At 42.3% G+C, this 26,335-nt stretch overlaps 10 protein-coding genes across 10 annotated transcripts; 7 read left to right on the plus strand and 3 right to left on the minus strand.

The window, feature by feature from the left end:
* Positions 1-194: 194 nt before the first annotated feature.
* On the minus strand, positions 195-822 carry SAMD00019534_033440 (hypothetical protein; the record flags this gene model as incomplete). The annotated part of the gene is made up of 3 exons (XM_012904236.1): positions 195-257; positions 388-537; positions 718-822. The coding sequence occupies 3 exons, from the start codon at positions 820-822 to the stop codon at positions 195-197; spliced, it is 318 nt and encodes a 105-aa protein (XP_012759690.1).
* A 3,673-nt stretch (positions 823-4,495) lies between these two features.
* Positions 4,496-6,862, plus strand: SAMD00019534_033450 (hypothetical protein; the record flags this gene model as incomplete). Its single annotated transcript, XM_012904237.1, has 4 exons — positions 4,496-4,535; positions 4,634-5,182; positions 5,254-5,507; positions 5,579-6,862. The coding sequence occupies 4 exons, from the start codon at positions 4,496-4,498 to the stop codon at positions 6,860-6,862; spliced, it is 2,127 nt and encodes a 708-aa protein (XP_012759691.1).
* Positions 6,863-7,041: 179 nt separating this feature from the next.
* Positions 7,042-8,348, minus strand: SAMD00019534_033460 (hypothetical protein; the record flags this gene model as incomplete). The annotated part of the gene is made up of 5 exons (XM_012904238.1): positions 7,042-7,081; positions 7,185-7,693; positions 7,777-7,870; positions 7,952-8,162; positions 8,252-8,348. Coding segments are annotated over 5 exons (951 nt in total), but the record flags the coding sequence as incomplete, so codon positions are not given.
* Positions 8,349-9,884: 1,536 nt separating this feature from the next.
* On the minus strand, positions 9,885-10,835 carry SAMD00019534_033470 (hypothetical protein; the record flags this gene model as incomplete). Its single annotated transcript, XM_012904239.1, has 1 exon — positions 9,885-10,835. One exon carries the CDS (start codon positions 10,833-10,835, stop codon positions 9,885-9,887), a length of 951 nt encoding a protein of 316 aa, XP_012759693.1.
* Positions 10,836-12,801: 1,966 nt separating this feature from the next.
* Positions 12,802-13,421, plus strand: SAMD00019534_033480 (hypothetical protein; the record flags this gene model as incomplete). Its single annotated transcript, XM_012904240.1, has 2 exons — positions 12,802-12,921; positions 12,987-13,421. The coding sequence occupies 2 exons, from the start codon at positions 12,802-12,804 to the stop codon at positions 13,419-13,421; spliced, it is 555 nt and encodes a 184-aa protein (XP_012759694.1).
* A 1,623-nt stretch (positions 13,422-15,044) lies between these two features.
* Positions 15,045-16,204, plus strand: SAMD00019534_033490 (hypothetical protein; the record flags this gene model as incomplete). Its single annotated transcript, XM_012904241.1, has 4 exons — positions 15,045-15,579; positions 15,671-15,822; positions 15,902-16,064; positions 16,122-16,204. Coding segments are annotated over 4 exons (933 nt in total), but the record flags the coding sequence as incomplete, so codon positions are not given.
* A 1,058-nt stretch (positions 16,205-17,262) lies between these two features.
* Positions 17,263-17,791, plus strand: SAMD00019534_033500 (hypothetical protein; the record flags this gene model as incomplete). The annotated part of the gene is made up of 2 exons (XM_012904242.1): positions 17,263-17,407; positions 17,487-17,791. Coding segments are annotated over 2 exons (450 nt in total), but the record flags the coding sequence as incomplete, so codon positions are not given.
* Positions 17,792-19,353: 1,562 nt separating this feature from the next.
* On the plus strand, positions 19,354-22,578 carry SAMD00019534_033510 (hypothetical protein; the record flags this gene model as incomplete). The annotated part of the gene is made up of 4 exons (XM_012904243.1): positions 19,354-20,721; positions 20,792-21,650; positions 21,718-22,113; positions 22,166-22,578. The coding sequence occupies 4 exons, from the start codon at positions 19,354-19,356 to the stop codon at positions 22,576-22,578; spliced, it is 3,036 nt and encodes a 1,011-aa protein (XP_012759697.1).
* A 313-nt stretch (positions 22,579-22,891) lies between these two features.
* On the plus strand, positions 22,892-23,773 carry SAMD00019534_033520 (hypothetical protein; the record flags this gene model as incomplete). The annotated part of the gene is made up of 3 exons (XM_012904244.1): positions 22,892-22,978; positions 23,094-23,408; positions 23,495-23,773. Coding segments are annotated over 3 exons (681 nt in total), but the record flags the coding sequence as incomplete, so codon positions are not given.
* A 354-nt stretch (positions 23,774-24,127) lies between these two features.
* Positions 24,128-26,298, plus strand: SAMD00019534_033530 (hypothetical protein; the record flags this gene model as incomplete). The annotated part of the gene is made up of 2 exons (XM_012904245.1): positions 24,128-25,464; positions 25,536-26,298. 2 exons carry the CDS (start codon positions 24,128-24,130, stop codon positions 26,296-26,298), a joined length of 2,100 nt encoding a protein of 699 aa, XP_012759699.1.
* Positions 26,299-26,335: the final 37 nt, after the last annotated feature.

Genomic DNA, 26,335 nt, shown 5'->3' on the forward strand with positions numbered 1-26,335 from the left:
TTGTTGGTGTGTTAGGCTGTTGTTGTTGTTGTTGGAGATGGTCGACAAGTGCTCTGGGGAGGATGATGATATTGAGGTTCCTAAGACCATTGATCATTCGAGATTTATTCCACGTTGATGATTATAACATCGATAAAAGAAAAGAAAAGAGGAATGTAATGACACTGCCGCCACACTGAATGATATCAAGTCCTTTAGAATGAACCACCTTGTTGCTCAATGACAATGTCGATTATATCATTGTTGTCCATGTCGTACTGTGAGTTGTAGGTAGTAGTAACGTTATGTGATTGAAGAGTTAGTTGTACTATTCCTGTATAATTCCTCATTCATCCTCACTCTCACTCTCACTCTCACTATCGCTCGCTCTCTATCCCTTGCTCATACCTCTTTTGGGGATCTCTCAGGTTGGAGTCTCTGTCCATCATATAAGAATCTAATTGAGTTTGGGTTGATTGATTGTCTCAGGCAGTAGGCATCCATCAGCTTGCGGAGTGGAGTTCCACGCTTAATCTTGAAGAAGACCTCTGCGCCATCCTACATATGTATGGTTTGAATGAGCGTCAGTATGAGCGTGTGTAGATGTATGTAGTTGTGAACTTCAGATTGCCAAACCACAGCTACAGCAGCAACAGCAGCAACAGTAGCAACGTAGCAACAGCCACAGTCTAACAACAGGTTTAATGTGTACACACAACAACACAATACAATACATACATGGTTTTGTACTCTCAAATTGATCTGCTCGTCTTGTGCTCCGGCGGCAGCAGCGTTTGGCTGTGCTCCCTCTTGCTTTGCGGTTGGTTCCTCCTTGGCAGACATAATTGAAATATGTGTATATATGTGTATGTATGTATTTAAATAATGTATCTGTAACAGTAAAAGTAAATGCCGGCTAACAACATCAACACCCCAATTTATTGCGCCTCTCTCTCAAAACGACCATTTTTAAAAAAACGAACTTCAAACTAAAATCAAATTATTTAATATTTAATTATCATCGTCGAAGTTCTAGAACTCTGGATTGATCTTATAATGAAATCAATGAAAGTACTCCAAAATTGAAATAATAATAATAAAGAATAAATTAGATAATATTACATTAATATCTATTTTACTAACTTTGTTAAAGTTGTATAATACAAATCATTATTGTCATCATCTTATCCAAAGTTGGACAGAAACATCTAAGTATACCAATGTGATGACATCATTGCCACCGACACATTGTGGATGGTCTGTGTAAAGTTGGTGGTTGTATTTAAACAGACTTGTATAACAATGTGAAGAATGTAATGGTATCATTCAATCAATAAATCAAACAAAGTGAATGATATTATAAATAATGCCAACAACAATTATTAATATTATTTATAACATGTCAATCAATCAAACAACAACACTGTGTGGTTTCAATGCTATCTACATCAACCTGTCAACACATTAACAGCATTGACATGACAGCTGTCATGTAGGATTGACATTGTAATAATAGTAGTACTACTTACTTGAGTGTAAATTAGAATGAACAAATGAATGAATTGTGGTGGTGATGTGAAGGAAGGAAAGAGTGAGACAAACGTCGCAGGTAGAGGGGTTGTGGAGGTGGTGGGGATCACTGACAATTGATCGCCAAAACAATTGCCAATACCATCACCCTCACCATTGTGTTACTCTACCCTACCTTACCTTACCTTTCCTCACCTCTCCTCACTCTATCTGTATGGTGCTGTTGACGGCGACAACGACGACGACCAAGACAATAAAGAAGGAAGGGGGGTGTTGACACTTACTGCATGGAGGAAGTGAATGGATGTCAAACACACACCACCTACCAATCTAATCATTGTCAGAGACATCATTTAGTGTGAATGTGCAGTTGGAATAGGTTGCAAATATACGAGAGAATACTTTGATATTTGATATCTCTGTGATGGTTGACAATATCTTATCATCAACTTCACACCCCGATTGATTGATTGGTTCCTCTTTTAACATTCACTCTCACCTACACACACACCAGGACAGACATTGATCAGTGATCAGACAGCAGTAGAGGATGAAGGGGGTAGTGGTGTGAATGAATGATTGTTTGTTTGATTGATTGATTGACGACACGACACGACACGCCACCCACCCACTAACCAACGACTACAACTTCACACGTTCAAGGTGGTGTGTTGTACCTGGTTTGAGGGCTCCCTTCCATCCAACATGTCAATTAAGAATCACAATCGCCATTCCAGTCACCTTGATCCTTATAAATATTCAACCGGTTCAATCATTTTCAAAAGACACTTCACTACAACTCTAACTTCCTATCGAACAACGAATAACTACCTAACTATCTTATAACTATCTAACTTTCTAACTATCTAACTAACTATAGTTAACAAACTCTATCTTTTCCTATATTACTATTACTATATATATACTTATACTTGGGACAATCAACAACTTCACCCACATCACTTAACAGCCTCCTTGAGGACCATTCTATTACAATATTGATGTTCATCACTACTTGAACAAAATTGTAATATTATTGTCCAAAACGAGGTGTTGTGGTTGTTGTTGTTGTGCAGTCTTAAGTATATTATATTTAAATATATAAGTTATTTATTTGCAAATGATCAATGTAACGTTGTGAATGTTATGAATCCCTTTACCTCGATGGGATGGACCCCATTTTCTGATGGTTGTCAGTGTCGGTACAAATATCTGCGCGTTTCTTAGGTTTCAAAGCGATGAAATTGACCGGTCTCCATCAAAAATTTATTTATAAATAGAATGAGTAAGATCATAATTCAAGTATACAAATATCATTATTACTTACTTATTATTACTACTACTACTACTACAACAACCATGAATTTTAATTCTAAACATACATTTATTATTTTATTCCTTATATTCTGTTATTATAACAATGGAGTTTATTCATTTAATAACAATAATAATAATTCTATTCTAATAACTTCATATTCATATATTACTAATGCTAGTAACACTGTTACCTTGAATGGATACTTTGGAGATACTCCATTGATCGATCAATCCAATGTTCATATTGATGGAATTAATTGTATTGTCAATTTTTTAAACTCAACAACCTTGATATGTTCTGTCTCGTCTAATATCTTCCAAGGATATGCTGACCTGAACATTACTATCAATTCAAACATGTCCTACTACTCCAAGGATAGACTGGCCATATGTATGTATCTAGGATATCAAGTTGGATTAAATTATTAGTACTAGTACTAATATCATTATATAAAGACCCACAATTTATATCAGATAGTTGTTATGCACCATCTGGTTTATACAATTTATGTTCTGGCCATGGTAAATGTGTACATGGACTCTGCCATTGTGATCCACTATGGGGCGGACCATATTGTGACGGTGAGGTACTCTCCCGTACAAATATCATTCATAATACCTCAAGTCCCTCAACTTCATTCTCATTTGAATATTATAGTTCTCCAAGTAATATTGATATTGTAGCGATTCAAGAATTGGATCAAGATAACATTGTTGTCAAGGAATTGTTAACAAACAAATGGATATTGTCAAACCAGACATCAATTCCCAATGTTGTTACATCAAGGCTGTACACATTGGAGAATGCTAGTCCAAGTAACTTGAATGTTAGCGTCCTTGTTCAAGATAATGAACAATTAGACAGGTACGGATTAGCCAACGTTCAATCATCAGTTGATATGAATGTGAACATTGAAGGATGGTCTTATCAATCAAACTCCAACAGTCTCAGAGTGGTCGTCTTTAAGAATACCTCAACAGTATCAAACTTCACCTACTACCACGATATTGTGTGTGGAAGACAGTTCATAATGGGCAATGACACTATTGGCAACATGATATACTTCCGTGATGTTGTCAGTGATCAACTCTTTGCAAGATTCCCAACTGCTGCCCTCACAGATGGAGTACCAACACCATCATTCAATGAACTAATCAACTCAACATCGTCCGCATCACTATTTGGCATCAACATTAAGACACAATGTAATCGATGCACTGTCAGTACAACATTCTCAATGCTAAGCAGTCCTAAATCATTTTCAAATTGGAGTAGCTGCAAAGACAATGGACATGATAAGAATGATAGTGATATGAGCGGCCTCTTTTATATATATATAGGATTAATAGTTGTAGGAGTACTTATTGGTGTTGGTATCATCATTACAGTGATTGTACTAGTGACCAAGTCTCGCAGGAGAGCTAAGAGAGCCAAACAAGGTGATCTCAAGATGACAACACTGGAACCATAAATTAAAAATAAAGGTGGAACATTGTTTGAATTCTCATTCTGAATATTTGATTGACTCACTTGTGGGTGGATGTCTTTATTAATCAAGTGTACATACTTATACATATACATATATATACATATATAATAACATTGTGAACAACGAGTAGTAGTAGTGTATGTTCAACAGCAACAGCAACAACAACAACAACAACAACAATGTTTGGAAGTAAGAAAGACAAGAACAAGAAGAAAGATGGTAGGTACACTCAATCAATCAATCAATCAAACAATGTCTTCAGCGTGATGGACACAACCTAACAATATTGATCAATATCAATATCAACATAATAATAGAGGTCGATGCATTTGAGGAACAATTAAGATCAGGACAGAATGATCTGTTACAAGATATCGATATGTCACAGATTGATAAGATGATGAAGAATGAGATAAAGGAGGACGATATATCTTTGACAGAGGATGATATGAATGATCCTGAACTATTGGCTCAATTGGGTACTATCGAGAGTGGATCGACACTTGAGAGGCCAAAGCCTACCCCTGCACCAAATGCTGCCTCTGCACCCTCTCCAATGCGTCCATCACCTCAACAGCAACAGCAACAGCAACAATCAAAGAAGCCCGCCAAAGCATTGACACCAGAGGAAGAGGAGGAACTTGCTTTGCGACGTGAGATGGGTGAGATGGACTCTGGTGACGACGATGACAATGACATGCATGATGGCGGTGAAGATGACTTCCAAGCTATGATCCCAATTCTAGAGCAACGTGTTGTTGCATACAAGAAGACTGCACTGGCCAACAAGGATAACAGAGAGTTGGCATTGAAGTACATGAAAGCTGCCAGACAGATAGAGGAAGCAGTGAAAGAACTGAACCAAGGTATTCCTGTTGGTGAGTATCCTCTCATGGGTGTAGTGCATGTGACCCTTACTAACAATCATGATAATCAGACATTCGATCACTACCTCCCGATCTCCAAGCACCAGCACCCTCTCAAAGGTCTGCTCCTGTTGCCACTACAACAACAACAACAACCAAGACCACATCACCCAAGCCAACAGTTGCGCCTGTTGCTCAAGTGGTCAAGCCCCCTGTGCCAGTGCTCTCACGTGAAGAGGTCGATCGACTCGAGAGGGCTCATACATGGGAGTTGTTCGAAGCAGAGTACACCAAGAAACACAACAGCATGGCACAGGAAGCAATTGTAAGTACAAAGTTAACCTTGCTCGCCAATACAACCTCGCTAACATCTTGACATGTGCACACTACCAACAGAGACTAAAGAACAATGGCGAGTTGGAGAAATCATTGATGATTGTAAAGGAGATACGTGGAGTCAATGCTGTGCTTGAGCAGATTAGGGTGTGTAACAAGGCGGGCGTGTCACCTCCACCATTCCACTTTGAGGAGAGGGTCACGCAGACAGAGGTCATCCAGGGCCATCTCAAGGAGAACCAGATCGAGTTCATCATTGGCAAGTACGAGTTTCCCAAGAGTCTTGGCACACTCGACTCGTACATCACCACCGAGTTCCCATATCCCTCGTCTGAGGAGCCGCAAAAGTTCACGACGGCCTCTTCAAACAGCGCCACGGGCAAGGACTACTCCTTCAAGACAGTCATCGAGATTGAGAAGAAGAAGTCCTTCCAGCGCATCGTCGAGAAGAAGAAGCTGGTGCTCACCATCAACTCGTCAAAGATGTTCTTTATGAAGACGGTCGTGGGCAAGTGCGAGGTCAAGCTGGCTGACCTGCTGGACCGCTGCGAGATCAACACCAAGTTCCCAATCATGAAGGATGGCTCAAAGAAGGAGCTGGGCGGCTATGTTGAGGTGGCCATCAGAATGAGGACCCCAATCGCATCGAAGGAATATATCAAGAAGTCTGAAAGGATACTGGTTCTCGATGGACCATTACAGAATGTTGATGTGACTGCCGTCGCTGCGCCAACAACACCAGCCACCCCAACAACAACTACACCATCAACTTCACACACAACCTCACCAACTGCAACCTCCACGACGCCACAACAACCAGAGAGGATATCACCTGTACATACGCCACCTACCACCACACCAACCAAGCCAACAGCGGCAGAAGTACATACGCCAACTTCGACCACCACTACCACATCAACAACAAAGACACCTGTTGCCGCAACTCCATCTCCAACACCAAAGCCCGCAGAATCGACACCAACAGAGGCAACTGGCGAGGAAGAGGAGGAGGAAGAATGGGATAGCCTCGACAGGATCGTTTCAAACGATGTTATGGAGTCGATGCTTGCTGTACTCATTCCACAGGTGGCAACCAAACCAACACCAGAGTTGATCGATAGGAAACAGGCATTGGAGATCAAGATGATGGTACTGGAAACCCAGGTGTCCTCTGGCATGCTCACCATTGAGGCCTACACTAAACAGCTGGAGAATGCCGTCCTGCAGGATAAGATACTGGCCAAGAAGCTGGTTGGTGCTGGTAAGAAGGATGTTGCTATCAAGGTGATGGCGCGCATCAAGATCATGAACGCCGAGTTGGCGTCGGCGTCCCAAGCCTCATAGTATATAGTATATCCTCCACAACTTAGCACATACACATAGCGCCCCTACTACATCCATTACCATCGAGTTACACCTTTACCTGTTCTATACTTAATAAACCGAAGTATTAGTCATTCATGTACATCAACAAGCTGAGGGCATCAGCGCCCACATTCATTCGTTCATTCATTCATTCATTATTTGAAATGGATGTTGCTATCATGGAAACAGTTCAGCAGTCTGCGCAGAGAATGAATGAGTGAAAGGATTGATTGTGTTAGTGCCATGCCATACTATACCAGTCCATGCTCAATCCATGAATGAATATGAATGAATGACCTACCTCAAGAACTCTGTGATATCCAACTTGGAAGATCTAGCGTCAGAGAAGTTGTTCTTCTCCAGCACTTGTATAACCTTCTCTTTCATCGCCTCTTCAGTGCCATCTGTGTCCATTAATCCTTGTACGGCACAGTAGGTCTTGTAGTTTTGATTGAGCATCTCGATGACACTGTTGACCTTGAAGATGGCCGGCAGCGTCTTGTTCTTCCTCGAGAAACATAGACGGATCAGACCATCCCACTCGACAAAGTTGATTGGAGGTGGAGGATTGAATGGCTGGATCTTGACGACGGCTGACTCGACCTTGGGTGGTGGCAAGAAGTTGTTCTTGCCCACCTTCATCAGATGTGTCACCTTTGACAGCAGTTGTGTGTTGACTGAGAGACGACAGTAGAGACTGTCGCCAGGGTTTGCTGCCAGTCTAAGCGCAAACTCCTTCTGGAACATCAGCACTGCTGCTCTAAACACTGGTCGATGCGCAAGTAGTTTGAATACCAGTGGAGAAGAGATCTATGTGATAATGTTCATTCGTTCGGTGTTAGTCGTTGTCTTTCATGGAGTGAGTTGACTTGGCTGTGTCGTCAACAACATACTTGATATGGGACGTTAGCAACGCAGACGTCAAAGTAAGGCAGTTCAACCTTCATAAAGTCACCAAGTATAATCTGTAGATGTGCAGCGTATGGTCTGTTGTGTCGACAAGTGTCATCGATGTTAGTTAGTGCTGTTTCTCCTGTACGAATGAATGAATGAATGAGTTGCACATACGTTGTTGACACTCTCTTTTGTAACTCAGCCGCCATACGAGGATCGACCTCAACAGCAATGACCTTTTTGCACTTCTCCAATAGTTTAATGGTAAGGTTACCTGTACCTGGACCAATCTCCAGCACTGTATCTGTAGACTTTAGTTGTGATTTATCAACGATTGCATCAATGATCAGTGGATTCTTGAGCAAATGTTGACCGTATGCCTTGTCTATACATTAATGATAAATGATATTTATGTATGAGTAACTATGTTTGATCGATTGATTATTGATTGATTGAGTTCCTTGAGAAACGTACTCATTTGGAATTCATGATGTCTTTGAACCTGCTTCTTCTCTCCATCTGCACCCTTGGCAGCTCCATCTTTTGCTCCTATCCTTACTGGTTTAACCATTGTATTTGTATATGTATATGTTTGTATGTGAATATATGTTTGTGTGTGTATCTCTACAATTGATAAAGGTCTTCTCGACTTTCACCCCAACCTCAATCAACAAACAAGTTTCGTTCGTTTTATTGACACAAACAACAATTTTTCCAACTTTATTCATCCAACCAAACAATCCAAAGAGACAAATAAGATACACACAACATGGTCATTATTTTGTTAATCCAATTATCTCTCTCTTGTTCTCTACCTCACTTTATTGAAGTTGAAGTCGATTGTCATCCAAATTATTGTGTTGTTCCCGCCTTGATTATTACTGGTCATCCATTAAAATGCCTTAGCCTCCTGTCAGAAACGCCTACTTTGTCTTCACCGATAGCTAGCTCACGAGTTTATCATCAAACTGTGCATATATGTTTGATATGTGAACTGGACTTGACTGGTCTAAGATAGATCATCCAGTATTGGTGATTGATTGTTGAAGGGCTCGAGATGTGAAGAATGTTGACCCCTTGTGGGGACGACAACATCGTCTTTGGAGACGGTATATCGCTCAAAGTCTAGTCAGTGAGGTTGATCGATAGTATTGTAATGTCCTTGGTTTATATCTCTATTGATTGATTGATTGATTTATGATTGATCTAGATCTAAATACATCACTCAAGATCACATCCCTTTAAATAGCATAAATCAATTGGACATGCGAGGTCTGGAATGACCCTTAGACCATTGCCAGCCCATCCGGATGCCTTATAAGAGATGTTTGGAACCCTCGAGGTAGGGGTAGGATGTGACGTGGATATTGATCGGTATAAGGTTGATGTCAATGTTATTGCCAGTTTGGGCAGTAGTTTGATTATGTGATTTGTCTGCTGATTGGTCATTTGATCACTCTCGCATTTTTAAGATTAATCGTGTTTCCATTTCTGTGAGGTGCTGTTGGAAGGTTGCAAACGGATCACTAATCACTCATCACTCTGACCATGGTAACATGCCGATTGGAACAAGAAAGGCAATGGATCGTCTTGTAGGATGTCCAGCCTGTTTATTATATGTGTGTTGGAATGGAATGTTGTAACTCGGGTTCTGTCTGTCTGTCTGTCAGTCCCTCACTTCTCTTGGATGGTTGGTTTTGGGGTGTCGTGTCCATGATGACGGACCATGGTTTGAATGGATGATGGATCACCTTTGGGTTGGTTAGATGGTTAATGGCGTTGGTGTCTTGAGCCGATAATGTACATAATGAGTGAATGGATGAATGAGTGAGAGAGTGAAGTGTTGGTAAAATGTGCGCACACGGTGCAGTGAGAAGAGTAGGATAAGGAAAGAGTGGAGGAGTTGGATGGATGGAGGGATGGGAGGATGGATGGATGGATGACACTCGCTTCGAAACGAGCATAGGCTTGAGAAAAAAAAAACTTTGTCGTCATGTTGTGAGGAGGCTTGTACTGCAGCTGCTCTCGATGGCAGCACGAGCCTGTTGGGTGGAAAGAAAGAATGAATGAATGAGTGAGTGAATGATGAAACTGGATTGATGATTGATCAATTGGATTGATCAAGTGAAAGGATGGCCATGTATGGCTTGAGGGTAAGTGGCGCCACTACTGGGGAGGTGGTGGTCGTCTGTGGAATCTTGGAGGACGAGGTAGAGAGATTGATCATTGGCATGGGCGGCAGGTGTGTCTGAGAGGCGTTGAGCGGCGAAAAGGGTATGGGTGAGAGACTGAGAGGCGAGGTGGTGGACGACAGTGACTGTGTTGGCGATGTTGCTCCTGATGATGATTTGCTGCGCTTATGATTGTTGTTCGACGACTTGCCCAAGCCCGCGATGGTAAAGTGTGACATCATTGATTGTTGTTGTTTCTTGTTGGCGCTGACTGATGTCATCATTGGCGATATGGATGGGACAATGTTGTCCGTGGACATTGAAAGGAGTGAGCGATTGCCAGAGTGTGTGGGTGTGTTGATGTTGGAGGGGGCTGAAGTGGCGGTAGTGGATGTGGAAATGAAGGAGGGGATGGGCATGGGCGTGGACATGGACAAGGACTGGACATTATGGGATGCCGATGAACTCTCATCGATCAGCAATCCCGTGCCGCTCTCTTCGTTGTCATTGATCTCCTCGTCGTCGTCGAGCTGGTCTTGGAAGTCATCTTCGTCGTCTCCCTTGGTAAACACTCCACGCTTGACCTTTGCACGCTTGTTCTGGAACCAGATCTGCACTCGACGGCTGGACATGCCCAGCTGATTGGCCAATCTGATACGTATCTGCTGCGAGGGCATCTTATCCGTCTCGAATATTTGCTCCAGAATGGACAGTTGCTCAGGTGATGTACGCTGGCGCTTCTTCTTTCCAGCGCCAACATTCGATGAGCTTGCACTCAGTTTGTTGCCGTTGTTGTGATGGTTGGATACCTCACTAGATGAGCTGTTGAGACTGCGCGACACACCACTCAAGTGGACGATGGCAGCCTCATCATCATTGTCCAACATATTGTTGTTGCCATTGTTGTTGTTGCTAGCATTGGTCAATGGCACCAAGTTGGCATTGTCAACCAAGGCAGAGTCTGTTATGTTTGGCACAAGGTTACAGCTGCTACTGCTATTGCTATGACTGATACTGTTGTCTGGTGTACTTGAAGAAGACCCACCTCCTCCTACAGTGGGTATACCAACAGATGATATCTTTAAAAGGATGTTGGCAATCAATCCTATCTCCTCACTAAATTAGTTTTAAATTAAATTGGCAATTAACAAATTAGTTCGCGTTCCACTATGCATGGTGATCTTTTTGTGTGAATGTGAATGTGGAGAGTGGGGCTTGATGGGTGCACGTGTGGGGGGGATTGGGTCCATGAAAGTGATCAGTGGGGATGAGGCCTTTTGCTGAAGGCGTGTGTGAGTAGGGAACTCAAGGAACAAAATATCTCTTTTTTTTTGATGATGATACGCCCCAACACGAAATGAGCATCTCTAATTCCGGTCCATTCCGCAATATCACGAATTGATGGTGACAGATGGACGACAAGAAGTCGTCTCTTGGATTCCCATCCATTCGCCTGTTGACAAGCAAATGAAGGTGTGGCTGTGGAGCCAAATGAATTGACTGATGATTGACTGAGTGATTGACAATCGACTGTGAATGAAGTTGAAGCAAGCAAATACATGGTTCATAGATGGGTGTATGTGTGTGTGTGTGTGTGTGTTCGTTGATTGGTTGGTTGATTGATTGAATGAATGAATGTGTATTACTCACCCTTCTTCATCACCATGATGAGTATGTGATTGATTCAATGTGGACAACTCTGCCTCTGACACTGGACTACTGCTCCGGCTACTGTTCATACTGAAGCCACTGCTAATATGATGATTGTTACTGTCGTCATTGTTTAAAAGTCTGTCTAATGATGCTGACTCGCCTATTGAAGCTGTCAACAATGTCCTCCTATATTGTTGTTGTTGTTGTAGTTGGAATGATGCAAATATTTGATTCTGCTCTTGAATAATCTCCATTCTTTAATATTTGTGTCGTCTTTGTAGTTGTGTTGATGATATGTTGATATTATTGAAAGTGAAGTGGTGAAATATTTGTTATTGGTGGAGCAATATGTAATAATGATAATGATAATAATAATAAAGATTGAGTGAGAACAATACCAAACGAATGAATGTATACCAATTTAATTAATAGGTGATGGGCGTTGATAGTGAGCCATGAACACGATATTTTAATTTAATGTATGAATGTATTTATAAGGTAGTACCTCTCACTTGCCTTGTCGTTTTCTAGATTTGCGAAGTAGAAAAAGCATCACCAAACAGACAAGGGTATGCCACAATATGTGCAGCATGATCATTTAGATATGACTCAATATCATTTCGCGCGCGCTCTCTCCCATGTTCTTTCATGGTGATGGCGGGGTATCTGGTGCGCTCTCGTGGGCCTAAGCACGCAAAACCGACTCCTCCTTTTCTTTTTGTTTGTGTGTCTTTGGCAAGGGTCATCACCTTTAAAAGGGCACTTTGCTTGTTGTGTGAAGCCATCATTCATTTGATGGCTGGCTGGCTCGTGTCCCGGACGATTGTCTTAATGGCTATTGTGGGAACCCAATCAACTACACCTGCTCTTCGGCAAAATACCATGTCTGTGTGTTGGGTGGTGTCTGTGCCCTCAGATCTGTCTTCCTGGTTTGCCTGATCTCTCCTGATTATTGATGGGGCCAATAACAAACATAACTTTGATATCTCTTTCTTATTAATATTATTAAGATGTTCCTTTGTATTGTATTTGTTAGTAAGTTATAACAATGATATTATGTTTAATGTTTGATTGTTGAGTGTTTTGTTGAGTCTTATTCTTGTCGCGCAGACCAAACTTGTGCAACACAAGGTGAAAACAAACTTGGTAGCCTCCATTCACATGTCTTGACGACGAATACACACAAAGAGAGATATAAGAATGTTTAGACTTATAGTGAATAATGTCTCACACAGGAGTATTATTCAGGGGTCAAGGGGATACTCGACACTGCAACAACAACACAACACCAAGATAGTGAGCATCCATCCCAATAATGTAGTAAATATGATGATCAAACCCACTCATTCATTATTGCAATCAATCAATGCTCATACTTTCTTTAGGATTGGGACAAGAGATGGTCGGTCAGTGAGTTGGTCGAGGGCAGCTCAGCACACGTTCATCAGATACCAGAGACAAAGTTGAGACATCTTGCATCATTGGCAATGCTGAGGATTGATGATGCCGATGTTGACAAGTACTGCAAGCAATTAGGTAGTGTTCTACATGCAGTTGACACAATGCAGAAAGTCGACACAAACAACGTTGCGCCAATGCGTAGTATACTAGATGACTATCCATTACAAATGCGTCAGGAGCGAACCACTACTACGACTACAACTCAAACAGACAATAGTGATGGTATCACACCAGACATACTTCTACAACATACAACACATCGATTTGCAAACTTCTACACAGTTCCACATCGCCAACAAGGCAGTAGCAGTGGAGGAAGCAGCGGCAATGCCCTAGACGAGGGAGAGGATGAGTTATAAGCACGAGCAATTATACAATATATATCATTCTATATTCAATCAATCAATCAATCAATCAATTCACAAGCATGTCAACAACATTGACGTGAACGCGGTCTCATCCCCATCCACATTGAATAAATATAATTAATTTAAATTTGTTTGCTCTCTCTGTTGTTCACACTTAACATTCGAATGTTTATGTGTGTTTTGAAGGGTTGTCAACAACACCACCATCTTCTTTATTAATCAACACACACTCAACAACAAGCACGAAAGTCATAGTCACAGATAGAGTCAGTCAGTCATTCAGAGTAAAAGTCTATGAAAGTAGTGATAAAGATATATAGATATTACATTTATACATAACATACGTACATACATCAAAGCCGATAGGTCCTGCATGTCTAAAGTCAGAACGAACGGACGGACATTGATTGGTTAATCACACACACGCATTCACTCACACTTCATACTCGCGCGCCTTTATCTTTGATCAGGATATATATAACTACTTCTATTCATCACAACATATTATATATATACATTATACCAAAAGATAAGATAAGATATATATAGATATCCCGCATGGGCAAGATCTCCGATTCAGAATCACACATAGGTATGATTACTACTACTACTTATACAGATATCTACATCTTATAATCACTTCTCCGCACATCACCTCTTTATAACACCTCTTCAATGCATTCACCATTCATTCATTTACGCATTCATTGTATGACGTCACTCTACAACTTCATTGTATTCATCATACTTTGATCCTTCAATATCAACAACATCAACAACAACATCAATACATTTAATCACTCAATCACTCAACCAATACAACGAACTATCTATTGTGTGTTGTACTTGTCCCAGGCATTGAACGACCAGTCCCAATCATTGTAACAGCAACAGCGGGACCTTCAACGGTTGCAATGGAAGTTCAAAAGTTTTCACTTGTTGTCATTTTGCCTTGTGGGGCGCTCAACTTGAAAAGATGATGCATCTTGGCACATGGTCTTGAACCAAACCTGATTTAATTTCAAACAGAGTGGGGAGTTACATACAGCCCTCCATCACATCTTCACCCCCTCCACCTCACCACCCACACACATCAATCACTTGATGGTATAAACACTTGGATACATTGCACTACTCTACACATTACCACACATATACACACAAACAGACAAAGAGATACACATCTTATACATATACACACATATTTATATCAAGACAAGATCACATTCTTTTCAAATCGATTGAAACTGATTCAGGATTTCAATAATTCAATCAATCACACATTCATTCATCGCCTTCATATGTCAACTTTGTGCTGTTTCAGTTGGCAGTCTCGACTCTATCTTTCTTTACAACAACAAAAACAATAACATCAGTAACTAAAGTTCTGACACTATCTCTATCGCGAAAACAAACATTAGAAACAAGCCAGGAGTCCACCATCAATAGCACTACAACACCTGGCAACAACAACAAGAGCAAGAGTACAACAACAACAACAGACAACACCAATAACAACAATAGCAATAATAGTAGCAAGGAATTAGAGAGCATGGAGGTCGACTCTAGTATGCCAACAAGCGTAATGAAGGATCCAATGGAACAAAGTCGCCAATGGCGGAACCAGCGGCGCATCGAGCGAAGGACCGGCCTGTGATAACTTTCACGAGGAACAATCGAAACGGAAAAGGAAGTTCCGGAGGCGCCAACAAGCCTCCCGCCAAAGATGAGAGTATGAGCGAGGACGACAATAACAACAACAACGGTGAGGAGGAGGACAACGATCAGAGCGGTATCGATGAGGAAGCGCCAACTTCAACATCCTCAACGATATCGAAGCGGAGTAGTAGTGGTGGTGGGAGCAAGTCCTCACGAAGGTCGACAGGCGGCTCCACATCAACAACAGCGACTACAAGGGATGAGGAGATGGCCGACGAAGATTCATCAAAGAATGGCATGGTAATTGAAGAGAGCGACAACAATGACGAGAGTGGGGGCGGCGCCGAGCAAGACGATGACCTCTCAAAGAAGCGAACCGAGTGTCTGGGCCACATGGAGCGAATAGAGAAGGAGTTTCAAGAGCTGAAGGAGAGGTTCTTTAATGAGCGACTGAGTCAGATAAAGAAGGACATTGAGGATATCAAAGTTGGTAAGTAATAGGTTTGATTGATTGTTGATTGACTAGTTAACATTATCCAAACTGACATCAACTTAATCAATCAATCAATAAAATCATATAGGCGATCACCATGGCTTTCAAGAGAAGGCTAAGGAGTTGGAACAAAAGAAGGACAAGAAGATAAAGATGGCAGAGGGATGGATGCGATTCCAAATCCAGAATATTGACAATATATACGATGCCGAGAAACAACAGTTTGACAATGAATATGATGTATGTTGTTGCCGACACACGACAGGACCATAGCCGAAGCACTGAACTAACAGCAATCTGACCCCTCCAACAACAACAGGATGAATCGTTACTTCTCCGAGAGAGGATGGTCAACTCATTGTTTGAGAAGCAGAGACGTATCTCTGAAGAGAAGGAGGCACTGCGACTGACGGACGACTCCAAGATAGTGAGCAAGGCCAAGAAGCTGCAGAACCAGAACAAGATACCAAAGAAACAGATACGTAAGTATACGAGTGGCACATGGCGAGCCAGGAGCACCCAACTAACATATACCAAAGCGCCATCAATCACATACTCGCTGAGCGAGAGTGAAGTTAACGAAGACTTTGAAGCAGCACTGATGTTTAAGCGACCGTCATCATAGTGTCGACAGGTGCTCGCATATATATCCACTCGTGGTGCCAACTGTCTCCAGAGATGTTCATCCAAACACAGTCGCCGCGCTCCCTGTTTCCATAACAACAGGGTAGTATCCTGCCTTGTGTCCAATGCCCTGTCCATGATATGGTCATCGCACCTCCCCTCCCCTCCTCATCATCCTCTTCTCCTTCTCCCTCTATCTTGGGTCTCATTCATGCCGATCATGAGTTGACCCATCAGCCGACTTTGAATTGTACATATCAAATGTATATATTTATTCACATTATATATATATATTCAATTATATATATATCCATTCAACATCACATTCCAGCCAGTCGACTCCAACCATCCATCCATCCAACCACCATCGTATATATGTTTAAAACAAACATTGAATGATTGTAAGACTTCAAGAACACCATCAACAACAGCCAGTTTCTTCAGACCCAGGCCAACTCATGCGAAGCAGGCATCCAAATGCGTACGTTCGACTCAATCCAGCATGTACACGAGAGATACAGAGATAGAGATAGAGGGAAAGAATGCAATCGAATTGTATGCAGTGCATCTCACACACAGATATGAATTAAGGTCGTGACGAATAAAGAAGAGAACAAAGAGTGAGAGAGAGAGAGCGCAAAGGACATCAGTGCTCGCATCCAACAAACCAAGACAATCCATCTTAGAGTGCTCTCTGCCTGTATCATGATGTATTCTTCAATCAATCAAACAGTGACACCACACACGAATCCAATCACACATGATCAGAATACTTAAATGTGTATGTGTGTGGAACGATGATTGATGGTGTGTGGTTGAGAGTCTGGACATCCAATATGATGTGTCATGTACGATGTTATTTGGAACAAATAATATTTGTCTCCCCATAAAGTGAATAGATCACTTGCATCAAGTGATACCAGACTACAACGTCCAATAACATCAGGTTTATTGATGTCGTCCTCCCAATCATGTTGTTTATTGATGGTATTATCTCAATAAGGAAAGGGTAACATAATATTTAGATTATTTATTTATAATTATTTATATATATATAAAATAATGAAGATATTTTCCATATTGATTATATTATGCTTCTGGACTGTCTACATACATTGCGCCGAGCTATGCGGTCCAAGAAGTTGTGCTCCAGGTCTATTTTGTTGTTCGGATGATAAGAGTGCAATATGTAAACCAATCGGTATGTTATTGAAACTCATCCTTCTTTAGAATCAATGATAGATCTAACTTTTTGATTTAACGTTATTTCAATCAATCAGCTCAAGCAGCTTCATTGGTTACATTCAATTTAACAGTTGACGGAAAGTGGACTGATTCAGCTCAGTTCATTGGATACATAAAGAATGTTTCAGGTAGAAGAATAAGCAAGATTACATTGAATGCTGTTGGCTTCGTGTTGTTGAAACCTTCATCCATTTGGAATGCAAAGTATACAGAGACCATCAATGAAATATATATACCCGACTTCCAAGATGGTCTACCAGCATTTCAAACTTACTCCTTTGGTTTCATCTCTTCAAAACTTGAGAAGCCTCCTATTACCATTAAAAGTGTAATGTTCTAATAACAACTAATACTATTAAATAAATATAATAACTAAAGTAAATAATATTATAATATTCTTATTCTTTCTTATCTACGACGTCGTTCCATTAAGTGAACATCAACAAATAAGATTATGTATTTGATTGGTTGTGTGTACGGGTGATGAATGAATAAAGTTTACTTCTTCTTGAACTTGTCTTTGGTGCCACACACACTTTTCCAATCGAGAACAATACTCACATTCATTCAATCACACACACATTGATTGACTAACACCATTATTAGACAAGATGGTTTGATGGTGTACTGTCAATCGAGAGGATGCGCAATGTTGACTTCTTGTCTGCCTATCATTCAAGCAAGCCAACAACATCGATGGTATCAATAATATGTGACCATATATATACACCTATGGGGGTGCAGACATACACTATAACCACACCACCACACTACCACACTACCACTTCATTCATTGCCAACTCTTGAGATGGATATGATAGCACCCCCCCAACACTGTCATCTTGTCCTACCATGACATGTCTACTCAACTCTCTAAGAGTTGACTTGCAAGTTCTAAATATACGCGACAGCAGCCAACCATCCATCCATCCGTCCGTCAGATCTCACTTTGTTGGTCGTCACTACTATCTTTGGCATCTCTCCTTCCTTCCTTCATTCATTTCAACTTCACTAGCAAGCTAGCTATCTAGACCTTACAACATCCAATCACATCCAGAGTCACAAACACATTCATTGTCATTGACAGACACACAGAGACACTATTCCACAGACAGACACAGATAGACAAGTCAATTTGGAAATAGTGAGTGGAGATACAAAGAGAGAGAAGGACAGACAACTCTGTTTTGGGCACCTGCTCATACTATCCTCTCCCATATCCACATTTGTTCACCGGCAGTCTACGCCTGTTTATACATACTGCCGCCTCAGCTACTCAATCAATCAATCGATCACCAGACAGTAATAATCCGATACATACACACATATCTCGCCCTCATCAGTTCATCGTATCTTTCAACAGTGGGCAACAACAGTGAGTCACAGTAAGCAGACCAAATAATAATTTCAAGACGAGACGAGTGGCTACTACCTACGACCACCCAGTGTATGTATATAGTATAACTGCCTGTCCACCAAGTCAAGTTAACTATGGTCAGGTGATAGCTGGTTTGATTATGATTTACTGACTCTGTCACATTATCCATTACCCTCTCCCTTCTATTCCCTCCCATTATCCACCTTGTCTTGTGACCGATAATTCGAATAATCATATTCACAATCAATCCATTCATCAATCAATCAATTAATCAAACAAACCAACCAGCTGTTAATACACGAGTAGATAACAGATATCCATTGGATTCATAGAGTTGTAGTGCATTCGACAACAGAGAAGATTCACAAGTGGCTACCATTACAGCCCTAAACCCAACAACTACCAGCACAGCACTCAACAATCACAGGGGCTTGTCGAGGTACAGGAGTAATTCCGATGCTCAATCGGCAGAGTTCAAGAAGAGGATTATAGCCTTCTCCCTTCAGAATGCCGATTCAAAGGTCATGGCCACCACAAACAATATCAACTTAAACATAAGCAGTGCAAACATTGGTGTTGGAGGCATCAACAGTGGCGGAGGCCAGATGCAACCAGGGAGATTGCCACTTCACCAATCATCTCCATGTCTATTCAACAATATAACTCAACCCACCAACATTGGCGGTGGTAGTGGCAGTGGAAGTGGCAGTGGCAGTGGAGCAAATACAACAACATCAACATCAAATATAGCCAGCAGCAACAACAATATTGGAAACGTTGGAAACACATCCAGCTATTTATCAAAAACCACATCGATTGGACTGCCGCCACCTCCTCCTGGACGATCAACCTCACCAACTAAATTCTTAAACAACACTGCTGCCGTTGGTACTGCCAGCGCACCATCTACAACGACATCCCTAAGGACAAGTTCAAACAATATTCCAACACCTTCAGCACCACCGGCAACAACAGTCATCAGCTCCAACAGCACAAACACAAACACAAACACAACAAACAACGAAGAAGTAGCCAACAACAATGGCGTGCTTGGCAGATGCACTACAGCAATCAAGAGCAAGTTGACAAGCCCGCCAGTAACTATTGCATATACATTCAGTCTCAACATTCAATATCTTTTGTTATCATTTGCCATCGTCACATCAATCTATATTCTCTCGAATCTATTCCATGGCTGGATACCTTGGTGTGTTCTGGCACTCATTGTAAATTATATATTCCTCTGCACCGATGGACGATTCCATCTTACCGCCAATCATCGTTTGCCCGCCACAGCAGACGGATCAAGGGCACAAGTTGCGCCCAAGATCAAAGAAAAGATCAACTTCTATCAGGGAGCAATCGACAATCCTCCACTGCCCAAGCTACATAAGCGTTCATCCTCAGCCGGTACATCAGCCGCGCCAGTGACCGCACCAACACCCTCAATAGCCAAAGAACTTGCAAGTTTGTCCAGTACAACGAGCGACGATTCAATCACCAACACCTACCGCACACGACAATATGACACGTATCGCCGTTCACTCCCACCCGAATACTACAATCAGTACCTGCACTATCTTAACTCAAAGGGACCAACCACCGCCCGTGATGAACACACTGTCGAGGACCTAGGAAGCTCGAGCGCGGCCAGAACAGATCATCAGACTGGACAGGACGACCAATCACATTCTTGTCACTCATCAGAGACATCAGACACAGAGGAGCATCCCGCCAACCCCGACCAGACCGCCGTGAATGTCGAACTATCCGAGCTGGCCAACATCTCCAAGGTTAAGAGCAACATCTCCCACTTTACCAAGTTGTCAACCAACCTGGAAGAAAAGCTGGACTGGGTCCAGTCACCATTCAATCTCACACCAGCACGAGCTGTAAGTTGTCTTTCAGCCTGTCTCTTGTTATACAACCTACTCACCAATTTGTCCATTCAATCAATCATAGTCTCACTCAATCGCTGTTTATGGTCAATCGATTGTAACTGTTGGTGGAGAGGGTGTGACGGACATCTCTAACATTGTACAGTTCATTGATATTGAGAATGGAGTGGCGACAACTCCCAAGGTCACAGGTGGCAAGATTGGCCCAGACTCTATACACATGCACGACTTTTGTAGGATCGGAAACAAGTTCTACATTTTCGGTGGCATTGTCAATGGAGCGCTATCAAACAAAGTGTACATGTTCTCTGTGATCGATGACAGTACCATTCATTGGTCGCAACCCAGAGTCAACAGCTACCTCCCCGCAGCAAGATACGGCCACACTCTAACCAGATATGGCAACAAGTTCATTCTGTTTGGCGGCTTCAATGGCGAGACATGTTTGAATGATCTCCACCTCCTTGACCCTGAGACAATGACCTGGTCACAGCTGGTTGCCAGCGGACTGCCACCAACCGAGCGATATGGACACTCAACGACAGTGCTCGGTGAGAAGATGATAGTGTTTGGTGGCACCAACAACTCAAGGGATCTGAATGATGTCAACATACTCCAGCTGGACACCAACTCATGGTCTGCGCCACCCAACTTCCATGGTCAAGAGGTACCACCAGAGCGATCATTCCATGCTGCCGCTAGAGTTGGACGCAACTTAATCGTGGTTGGAGGTAGAAAGGAAGGTGTTACACAGCGCGACGTCTGGTCTCTATCGTACAAGCTACAATGGACCCGAGTCACTGGCCAACAAATCACACCTCGATCCAACCATGGACTTGTCAAGAACGAGAGCAAGTTGTTCATTGTTGGAGGCAAGAATCAGAATGGAGGACTACTTGATGATGTCTGGTTTGTCAACACGAGTAAGTTCATTCAATCATTCAATCAGTCAATCAATCAATCAATCACTAACACACTATCACCATGTAGCCAACCTACCAATAACAGCCAGTGTATCAATCATTAGTTACTCAGACATCAAGATTGAGAAGGAGATTGGCAAGGGACATTTCTCAAAGGTACTGAGAGGCATTTGGAAACAGAAGGAGGTGGCAGTGAAGAAGCTCAACTTGGTGAAGGACAAGGGAAAGGAGGAGATGATGACAGAGTTCAAGGCCGAGGTTGAACTGTTAGGTACACTCCAACATCCAAATCTGGTTGCATGCTATGGATACTGTTTGAATCCAATGTGTATCGTCATGGAGTATCTTCCAACTGGCAACCTCTATGACCTCATCCATTCACGTGACAAGCAGTTGGACTCTGCACTTATACTTCAATTTGCCTTTGAGATTGCCAGAGGAATGCAATTCCTTCATTCAAGGAGTATGTAACAAGTGGTCCAAGGACACTGACAACATCACTAACATCACTCTAGACATCATTCATAGAGACTTAAAGTCAAGTAACCTACTACTGGACAAGCATTTCAATATCAAGATAGCAGACCTGGGCATTGCCAGGGAGACGACATTCACTCAGACGATGACGACCATTGGTACAGTGGCATGGACAGCACCAGAGATCCTAAGACACGAGAGCTACAACAACAAGGCCGACGTCTATTCATATGCGTTGGTGCTTTGGGAGTTGCTGTCTGGCGAGGAGCCCTACGCCGGCATACCCGCAATGAATGCTGGCATCCTTGTGGCAAGCAAGGGTCTGCGGCCTGATATACCAGAGAAGTGCGATCCCAATTGGAAGAAGTTGGTCGTATGGTGTTGGGCAGAGGATCCAAACAAGCGACCATCTTTCGAGGAGATCACCACCTATCTCACCAAGACATTCTAGTCTAAAGTTCATCCACGCGCTACATGGTTCGTGTCCGCATCGCATCACATGCATCGATCACTCTCTGTCTGGAGTTCATTGATTGATCAAGAGGAGATACTCTATGAGTGTGAGCTATTGAGTATATTCCGCCTTCATATATATAAACTATTATGTATTTATTATAACTAGGCCTTGGGTTGTTGTGGGTTGAGGCTCACTGTGGGCCTAGATGTCATCAGTTGGTCGAGTGGGTGTTATCAAAACGAAGATCAACGTCAAGATAATCAATCATTTTAAATCAATCAATCAATCAATTGATTACCCAAACATGTTATACAACTTAGTTATACCAACATTGATCACAGGTGCAGTATGCCTCTTGTGGCTATTTGCATGTCAAACACTATCAGCTCAGAAGATCCTGACCTCATCACAATGTAGAAAGCTGGTAGGTGTTCATTCACTCTTGATCAAGATTGATGGTTTGATTGGCACCAACTCATTCATTCAATCAATCATTCATTCGCATACAGATACATATTGGAACAGGATTTGTATATATATGTTGTTGGGGACTTTATTATAAGGATGATATTTATGCCAAGTATGCAGTGGCGATGGTGCCAGCAGGTGTAGTGTTGCAGTTCTCACTCATTGGTCTTGGTCTGATAAAGGATGAGAAGGCTGTCAAGTCAATGTCAAGGAGTGGTGCACCACACGAGTTACTATACGGTCCCGTCACCTATGGTATCGTTATCGTACTCTCCACCATCATCTACTGGGTTGACTCACCAATTGGTATCACGGCCACAAGTGTACTATGCTGTGGTGATGGATTCGCTGGTCTGGTATGTGTGGATGAACATGATGACTCATTCAATCAATCAATCAATCATTCAATCATACACTAACATCAATCACATCACACTAACAGGTTGGCGAAGCGATTGGTAAACATAGACTACCTTATAATAAGCACAAGTCGATGAATGGGACGATGGCATTCTTTGCTGCCTCGTTTGTTGGCTCAATCGTATATCTGATGATCATTCAATCGTATGGATACCTGGCACAGCTATCAATCTTGGCTTTCATACCCTCTTTGCTGTTGGTGTGCATCGTGTGCACTCTTGTTGAGTCATTGCCCATTGACAACTGGGACAACGTCACTGTATTCTTATCATGTGTTGTCGCACTCAAGGCATTGGGGTGGGCCTAAGGTCAGATTCTTGGCCGCTCCTGTGTGAATAAATAAATAGAGAGAGATCTTGATTGATTTATTATTTGTCTAACGATTGATGACCAGATTGTCCAGTCGATTCAGTTCACAAGATATTTCATTTATGTAGTATGACCAAGTTGGAACCTTTGAATCGTCAATGATTTGCTATTTTTGGTATTTTTGGAAATATTCCAAAAGATCAAAGGCCTTCTAAAATTAATAAACCTTTTCCAATTTTGTCCTTGAACATCCACGTTGTACATCATGTTTGATTTATCAATATAAATATTTACAAAGATAATCAAATATAAATAATAATAATAATCATAATAATAATAATAATATATGTCTTTATCTATTTCCAGCCCAAAGACTTTTGAGGAATGGATCAAAGTCACTCAAGAACTCACCAAGGTGATGATTGATGAGAAGGCCATCCCAGACCCAGGTCGTTTCCCCTACACTGTTGACAATCAGATTGATCATACCGAGTTTATGAAGGCAATCGTTGTTGGATTCGTTGCCAAGATACCAGAGGTTGGTGAGATTGCCAGTATTTTCATCGATGCCATATGGTCTGATGCCATTGCCCAAGATGGTGCCCCATCCAAGCTCTACGATGGTTTCCGTATCATCACGAGAAACATGATCAATGAAGCTGGCGAGAACCAGGACCTGGAGAACTGTACCGGTGAGATCAGGAAGGTGACCACCGCAATGATCGCCTTCTTCCCAGTGTACTACGCATGGCAAGCCAAGCCACACAAGAAGGCTCGCCGACAAGCATGCAAGGAACAATTTCTAATCCTTGAGAGCATTGCAGACGGTCTCGTTGCCCTCGATGAATCTGCTTTGCGTAAGGACTCTTATGGAGTTGTAGAACTTGGCATGTTTGTTGTTGCGGCCACCACCGAGCTCCTTCTACTCAAGGAAGTGATGGACAATGGTGTCACTTGGGGTTTCACAGCTGCCCAGATGGACTCCTACAAGAAAAAGTTAACCGACTACCCACGCCAGTTCACTGACTACACAATCAAGACCTTCAACAAAGGAATCGATTTGATCAAGTCTCGTACCGCCGAGGACAAGCTTCCAGGCTTTGTGGCATTCAACAAAATACTCAAGTTTAGAACTTTCTGCGCTCGCTTCGTATTTGACTTTGTTGACCTCTGGTCCATGATGGAGAACAATGACCTGTACCCTGACGGCACATCCTATCACAACCCTCGCTACTGTTACCTCGAAATGGTTGGAGTCCCAGTCATTCCCGATCGCCCTCAAACATCCTTTGGTGATCGAGATTATTATGAGACGATGCCATGTGAGGACCTGGAGAAGTGGTTCAACGATGCAATGAGGGACCACTACCAGAAGGAGATCGACCGCATCAGACTCACTTTTGACCTTCGTCACAGTGGCTTCATCAAGTCAATGCAGACGACCTATAAGGACCCAGGTTACGCGGGCTCTAAGAGAGTCGAGGATGTTGTTGGTGGCCAACCAATTGAGGATAACCACAACTCCTACATCTTCCTCTCACATGCCCTAACCGAGAAGTTCACTTATAGTTTTGCCTTGGTTCCACGCCAACTTTACTTCAACTACCAGACTGTGATCAGTGACACATTCCCGACAGCAGACCTGGCCCTAGGTGCTCCATATCGTGGTACTGGAGAGTATACGTAAGTGTTTGGTCTATCTTTCATTCATTTAATCTTACTAATTCAAACCTATATATTAAATATATCAATAGAGATCAGTATAGTGACTACTATTCGAAGATCCAAGATAACAATGACCCAAAGTTGATAAGTTATAATGTGGATGCCACAATTCCCAACCACAAGATTGGTGTGATTGCAGGACACTGCACCAACTGGGAGTATGTAACAGACTACTACAGAGATTCTTGGAACAGCCCTTCAATCCATAAGGATGGTGTCCTGGATGCTGTGTTGATTGGAATGGTTCCCTCATACACCTTCAATGAGAACTACATTATGCCCAAGGTGTGTACTCTGATCCCCGTTGCCAAGGTGTCTTACAGAACTGGAGCTTTTTTTGCTCGTGACCACTTGATGCCCACAGTGCACTCGATGCGCATCCCCAACGGCTGCTCCATCAGTTTCAGGTTCCTCCCATTTGATGATGCCAGCAGAACCTTCTTCCTTGGTGCTCGCTACTTCACCACTGGCACCAACGTCAAGCTCCAAGTTATCAATGAAGCCAAGAAGGGTGGTGAGGTCCATGGTGACTTTGATCTCGTTCAATGCACCACCAACAAAGAGCAGACTGTTCCATACTACAACGTAATCAAGGACCCGACCATTTTGATCACTTTGAAGCCAAAGGCCACCCCTTTTGCCAACGTGAATGTTTATTCATTCAAGGCAGTCGGAGGTGAGGTCTATGTCAACGCCATTTCCTTCTGGCCCGGTATCAAGCTACCCCCGCCTCCTCCTGGAAAGCCACCTGGCAAGAAAACTCCAGCAACCGTGCCAGTTCCAGCAGCCTAATCACTCCAATCCAACAATCCATAATCTTTAAATACAA

This window comes from Acytostelium subglobosum (assembly GCF_000787575.1).
Source record: "Acytostelium subglobosum LB1 DNA, scaffold: scaffold6, whole genome shotgun sequence".
Taxonomy (NCBI): Eukaryota; Evosea; class Eumycetozoa; order Acytosteliales; family Acytosteliaceae; genus Acytostelium; species Acytostelium subglobosum.